General features: G+C 59.3%; 1 protein-coding gene across 1 annotated transcript in view; it reads left to right on the top strand.

Annotated features, from left to right (window-relative positions):
* Nucleotides 1–2,585: 2,585 nt before the first annotated feature.
* The window catches only part of LOC142908368 (dynein axonemal heavy chain 1-like), a gene marked incomplete at its 3' end in the record, with an annotated part of 7,692 nt that continues 4,026 nt past the window's right edge, over nucleotides 2,586–6,251 (top strand). The window contains exon 1 of the mRNA XM_076058938.1: nucleotides 2,586–2,665. Within this exon, the coding sequence (XP_075915053.1) occupies nucleotides 2,595–2,665 (71 nt within the window). The remainder of the gene's footprint in view (nucleotides 2,666–6,251) is intronic.

Genomic DNA, 6,251 nt, shown 5'->3' with positions numbered 1-6,251 from the left:
TTCACCCCCCCTTCACCCCCCCTTCACCCCCCCTTCACCCCCCCTTCACCCCCCCCTTCACCCCCTTCACCCACCCTTCACCCCCCCTTCACCCCCCCCTTCAACCCCTTCACCCCCCCCTTCACCCCCCTTCACCCCCCCTTCACCCTTCACCCCCCTTCACCCCCCCTTCACCCCCCCCTTCACCCTTCACCCCCCCCCTTCACCCCCCCTTCACCCCCCCCTTCACCCTTCACCCCCCCTTCACCCCCCCTTCACCCCCCCCTTCAACCCCTCACCCCCCCCTTCACCCCCCCTTCACCCCCCCCCTTCACCCCTTCACCCCCCCCCTTCACCCCCCCTTCACCCCCCCCTTCACCCTTCACCCCCCCTTCACCCCCCCTTCACCCCCCCCTTCACCCTTCACCCCCCCTTCACCCTTCCCCCTTCACCCCCCCTTCACCCCTTCACCCCCCCTTCACCCCCCCTTCACCCCCCCTTCACCCACCCCTTCACCCCCCCCTTCACCCCCCCCTTCACCCCCCCCCTTCACCCCCTTCACCCCCCCTTCACCCCCCCTTCACCCCCCTTCACCCACCCTTCACCCCCCCGATCCCCTTCACCCCCCCCTGCACCCCCCCCTTTCACCCCCCCCCTTCACCCCCCCTTCACCCCCCCTTCACCCCCCCCTTCACCCCCCCTTCACCCCCCCTTCACCCCCTTCACCCCCCCTTCACACCCCCCCTTCACCCCTTCACCCCCCTTCACCCCCCCCTTCACCCCCCCCCTTTCACCCTTCACCCCCCCTTCACCCCCCTTCACCCCCCCTTCACCCTTCACCCCCCTTCACCCCCCCTTCACCCCCCCCTTCACCCCCCCCCCTTCACCCCCCCTTCACCCCCCCTTCACCACACCCCCCTTCACCCCCCTTCACCCCCCCTTCACCCCCCCTTCACCCCCCCCCTTCACCCCCCCTTCACCCCCCCTTCACCCACCCCTTCACCCCCCCTTCACCCCCCTTCACCCCCCCTTCACCCCCCCCTTCACCCCCCCTTCACCCCCCCTTCACCCCCCCTTCACCCCCTCACCCTTCACCCCCCTTCACCCCCCCTTCACCCCCCCTTCACCCCCCCTTCAACCCCCCTTCACCCCTTCACCCCTTCACCCCCCCTTCACCCCCCCCTTCACCCTTCACCCCCCCTTCACCCCCCCTTCACCCCCCCCTTCACCCTTCACCCCCCCTTCACCCCCCCTTCACCCCCCCCTTCACCCTTCACCCCCCCCCTTCACCCCCCCTTCACCCCCCTTCACCCCCCCTTCACCCCCCTTCACCCCACCCTTCACCCCCCCCTTCACCTTACCCCCCCTTCACCCCCCCTTCACCCCCCCTTCACCCCCTTCACCCCCCCCTTCACCCCCCCTTCACCCCCCCCTTCACCCCCCCTTCAACCCCCCCTTCACCCCCCTTCACCCCCCCTTCACCCCCCTTCACCCCCCCTTCACCCACCCTTCACCCCCCCTTCACCCCCCCTTCACCTTCACCCCCCCTTCACCCCCCCTTCACCCCCCCTTCACCCTACCCCCCCTTCACCCCCCTTCACCCCCCCCTTCACCCTTCACCCCCCCCTTCACCCCCCCTTCACCCCCCCTTCACCCACCCTTCACCCCCCTTCACCCCCCCTTCACCCCCCCCTTCACCCCCCCTTCACCCCCCCTTCACCCCCCTTCACCCCCCCTTCACCCCCCCTTCACCCCCCTTCACCCCCCCTTCACCCCCCCTTCACCCCCCCTTCACCCCCCCTTCACCCCCCCTTCACCCCCCCTTCACCCCCCCTTCACCCCCCCCTTCACCCCCCCTTCACCCCCCCTTCACCCCCCCTTCACCCCCCCCTTCACCCCCCCTTCACCCCCCTTCACCCCCCCTTCACCCCCCCCCTTCACCCCCCCTTCACCCCCCCTTCACCCTTCACCCCCCCCTTCACCCCCCTTCACCCCCCCCTTCACCCTTCACCCCCCCCTTCACCCCCCCTTCACCCCCCCTTCACCCTTCACCCCCCCTTCACCCCCCTTCACCCCACCCTTCACCCCCCCTTCACCCCCCCTTCACCCCCCCCTTCACCCTTCACCCCCCCCTTCACCCCCCTTCACCCCCCCTTCACCCACCCTTCACCCCCCCTTCACCCCCCTTCACCCCCCCTTCACCCTCCCCCCCTTCACCCCCCCCTTCACCCCCCCTTCACCCCCCCTTCACCCCCCCTTCACCTACCCTTCACCCACCCTTCACCCCCCCTTCACCCCCCCCTTCACCCTTCACCCACCCTTCACCCCCCCTTCACCCCCCCTTCACCCTTCACCCCCCCTTCACCCCCCCTTCACCCCCCCTTCACCCCACCCTTCACCTACCCTTCACCCACCCTTCACCCCCCCCTTCACCCCCCCCTTCACCCTTCACCCACCCTTCACCCCCCCTTCACCCCCCCTTCACCCCCCCTTCACCCTTCACCCCCCCCCCCTCCACCCCCCTCCACCCCCCCTCCACCCCCCCCTTCACCCCCCCCTTCACCCCCCCACCCCTTCACCCCCTCGTCACCCCCCCATCCCAGGACCGCGTTGTCATGACGACGCCGGCCTACGACCTGCTGGAGGAGTTTGGCCACAGCCTCTCCAATGAGGATTTCAATGCCAGGTGAACGACGCCTCCTGTGTCTGTCTGTGTCAGTGTCTGTGTCTGTATGTGTGTCAGTGTGTGTCAGTCTCTGTGTGTCTGTGTCTGTCAGTGTGTGTGTGTGTGTCTGTGTGTGTGTGTGTCTGTCTGTGTATGTGTGTGTCTGTGTGTGTGTCTGTCTGTGTGTGTCTGTGTGTGTGTCTGTCTGTGTGTGTCTGTGTGTGTCTGTGTGTGTCAGTGTGTGTGTGTGTGTCAGTGTGTGTCAGTCTCTGTGTGTCTGTGTCTGTCAGTGTGTGTGTGTGTGTGTCTGTGTGTGTGTGTGTCTGTCTGTGTATGTGTGTGTCTGTGTGTGTGTCTGTCTGTGTGTGTCTGTGTGTGTGTCTGTCTGTGTGTGTCTGTGTGTGTCTGTGTGTGTCAGTGTGTGTGTGTGTGTCAGTGTGTGTCAGTCTCTGTGTGTCTGTGTCTGTCAGTGTGTGTGTGTGTGTGTCTGTGTGTGTGTGTGTCTGTCTGTGTATGTGTGTGTCTGTGTGTGTGTCTGTCTGTGTGTGTCTGTGTGTGTGTCTGTCTGTGTGTGTCTGTGTGTGTCTGTGTGTGTCTGTGGGGAGCGATAGTGTAGCGGTTAGCGCGCTGCGCTATGAACCTGGCGACCCGGGTTCGATTCCCGCTCACGGCCAACACCAGTGACGATTATCTGAACCGGTCCCGGGCCTCCCCTAGGTCGACTCAGCCTCAAATGAGTACCTGGTGCGGTGTGTAAACATCGTCACTAGGGAGACAAAGGCGGTCGGGCGTGGTGCTGGCCACCCACCCCCTCGTGTACCGTTCCGGCCTTCATAGGTGCTCGCTAACAGCACTTGCCCCTACAGTCTGTTAAGGCTATACGGGGGATCTTTGTCTTTTATCTTTGTGTGTGCGTGTCAGTGTGTGTGTGTGTCTGTCTGTGTGTCTGTGTGTGTCTGTGTGTGTGTGTGTGTCTGTGTGTGTCAGTCTGTGTGTGTGTCTGTGTGTCTGTCTGTGTGTCTATCTGTGTGTGTCTGTGTGTGTCAGTGTGTGTGTGTGTCAGTGTGTCTGTCTGTGTGTGTGTGTGTGTCAGTGTGTGTGTCTGTCTGTCTGTGTGTCTGTGTGTCAGTGTGTCTGTCTCCTGTGTCTGTGTCTATGTGTGTGTCAGTGTGTGTCTATGTGTGTGTGTGTGTGTGTCTGTGTGTCTGTCTGTGTGTGTGTGTCTGTGTGTGTCAGTGTGTGTGTCAGTGTGTGTGTGTGTGTCAGTGTGTGTGTCAGTGTGTGTGTGTGTCAGTGTGTGTGTCAGTGTGTGTGTGTGTCTGTGTGCGTGTCAGTGTGTGTGTGTGTCTGTCTGTGTGTCTGTGTGTGTCTGTGTGTGTGTGTGTCTGTGTGTGTCAGTCTGTGTGTGTGTCTGTGTGTCTGTCTGTGTGTCTATCTGTGTGTGTCTGTGTGTGTCAGTGTGTGTGTGTGTCAGTGTGTCTGTCTGTGTGTGTGTGTGTGTCAGTGTGTGTGTCTGTGTGTCTGTCTGTGTGTGCGTGTCTATCTGTGTGTGTGTGTCTGTGTGTGTGTGTGTGTCAGTGTGTGTGTCTATCTGTGTGTGTGTGTGTGTGTGTCAGTGTGTCTGTCTGTGTGTGTGTCACTGTGTCTGTCTGTGTGTGTCTATCTCCTGTGTGTGTGTATGTGTGTGTTTGTGTGTCAGTGTGTGTGTGTCTGTCTGTGTGTCTGTGTGTGTCTGTCTGTGTGTCTGTGTGTGTCTGTCTGTGTGTGTGTGTGTGTCTATGTGAGTGGGGAGCGGTAGTGTAGCGGTTAGCGCGCTGCGCTATGAACCTGGCGACCCGGGTTCGATTCCCGCTCACGGCCAACACCAGTGACGATTATCTGAACCGGTCCCGGGCCTCCCCTAGGTCGACTCAGCCTCAAATGAGTACCTGGTGCGGTGTGTAAACATTGCCACTAGGGAGACAAAGGCGGTCGGGCGTGGTGCTGGCCACCCACCCCCTTGTGTACCGTTCCGGCCTTCATAGGTGCTCGCTAACAGCACTTGCCCCTACAGTCTGTTAAGGCTATATGGGGGATCTTTGTCTTTTTTGTGTCTATGTGTGTGTGTCAGTGTGTCAGTGTGTGTCTGTCAGTGTGTGTGTCAGTGTGTGTGTGTCTGTGTGTGTGTGTCAGTGTGTGTCTGTGTGTGTGTGTCTGTGTGTGTGTCTGTGTGTGTGTGTGTCAGTGTGTCTGTCTGTCTGTGTGTGTGTGTGTCTGTGTGTGTGTGTCTGTGTGTGTGTCTGTCAGTGTGTGTGTGTGTCAGTGTGTCTGTCTGTGTGTGTGTCAGTGTGTCTGTCTGTGTGTGTCTATCTCCTGTGTGTGTGTGTATGTGTGTGTCTGTGTGTCAGTGTGTGTGTGTCTGTGTGTGTGTGTCTGTCTGTCTGTGTGTGTGTCAGTGTGTGTGTGTGTGTCAGTGTGTGTCTATCTCCTGTGTCTGTCTGTGTGTGTGTCTGTGTGTGTCAGTGTGTCTGTCTGTGTGTGTGTGTCTGTCTGTCTGTGTGTGTGTGTCAGTGTGTGTCTATCTCCTGTGTCTGTCTGTGTGTCAGTGTGTCTGTGTGTGTGTGTGTGTCTGTGTGTGTCTGTGTGTGTCTGTCTGTCTGTGTGTGTGTGTCTGTGTGTGTCTGTATGTGTCTATCTGTCTGTGTGTGTGTCTGTCTGTGTGTGTCTGTGTGTATCTGTGTGTCTGTGTGTGTGTGTCTATGTGTGTCAGTGTGTCTGTGTGTGTGTGTGTCTGTGTGTGTGTCTGTGTGTGTCTGTCTGTCTGTGTGTGTGTGTCTGTGTGTGTGTGTGTCTGTGTGTGTGTGTGTGTCTATCTCCTGTGTCTGTGTGTGTGTGTCAGTGTGTGTCTGTGTGTGTCTGTCTCCTGTGTCTGTCTGTGTGTGTGTCAGTGTGTGTCTGTGTGTGTCTGTCTCCTGTGTCTGTCTGTGTGTGTCTGTCTGTGTGTGTCTGTGTGTCTGTCTCCTGTGTCTGTGTGTGTCTGTGTGTGTGTCTCCTGTGTCTGTGTGTGTGTGTCTGTGTCTGTCTGTCTGTGTGTGTCTATCTCCTGTGTGTCTGTGTGTCTGTATGTCTGTGTGTCTGTGTGTGTCTGTGTGTGTCTGTGTGTGTGTGTGTCTGTGTGTGTCTGTGTGTGTGTGTGTGTCTGTGTGTGTGTGTCTGTGTGTGTGTGTGTGTCTGTGTGTGTGTCTATCTCCTGTGTCTGTCTGTGTGTCAGTGTGTCAGTGTGTGTGTCTCCTGTGTCTGTGTGTGTGTGTCAGTGTGTGTCTATCTCCTGTGTGTGTCAGTGTGTTTATCTCCTGTGTGTCTATCTCCTGTGTGTCTATCTCCTGTGTGTGTGTGTGTCAGTGTGTGTGTGTGTGTCTGTGTGTGTCTATCTCCTGTGTGTGTGTCTGTGTGTGTGTGTGTCTGTGTGTGTCTATCTCCTGTGTGTGTGTCTGTGTGTGTGTTTATCTCCTGTGTGTGTGTCTGTCTGTGTGTCTGTGTGTCTGTGTGTCAGTGTGTCTGTGTGTGTCTATCTCCTGTTTGTGTCTGTGTGTGTCTGTGTGTGTATATCTCCTGTCTGTGTGTCTAT

The sequence above is a fragment of the Petromyzon marinus genome, assembly GCF_048934315.1.
Source record: "Petromyzon marinus isolate PM22_M1 ecotype Great Lakes invasive population chromosome 80 unlocalized genomic scaffold, UKy_Petmar_22M1.pri1.0 chr80_unloc.4, whole genome shotgun sequence".
Taxonomy (NCBI): Eukaryota; Metazoa; Chordata; class Hyperoartia; order Petromyzontiformes; family Petromyzontidae; genus Petromyzon; species Petromyzon marinus.
Note: the sequence above shows the minus strand (reverse complement) of the source record. Positions and strands in the feature narration are given on the sequence as shown.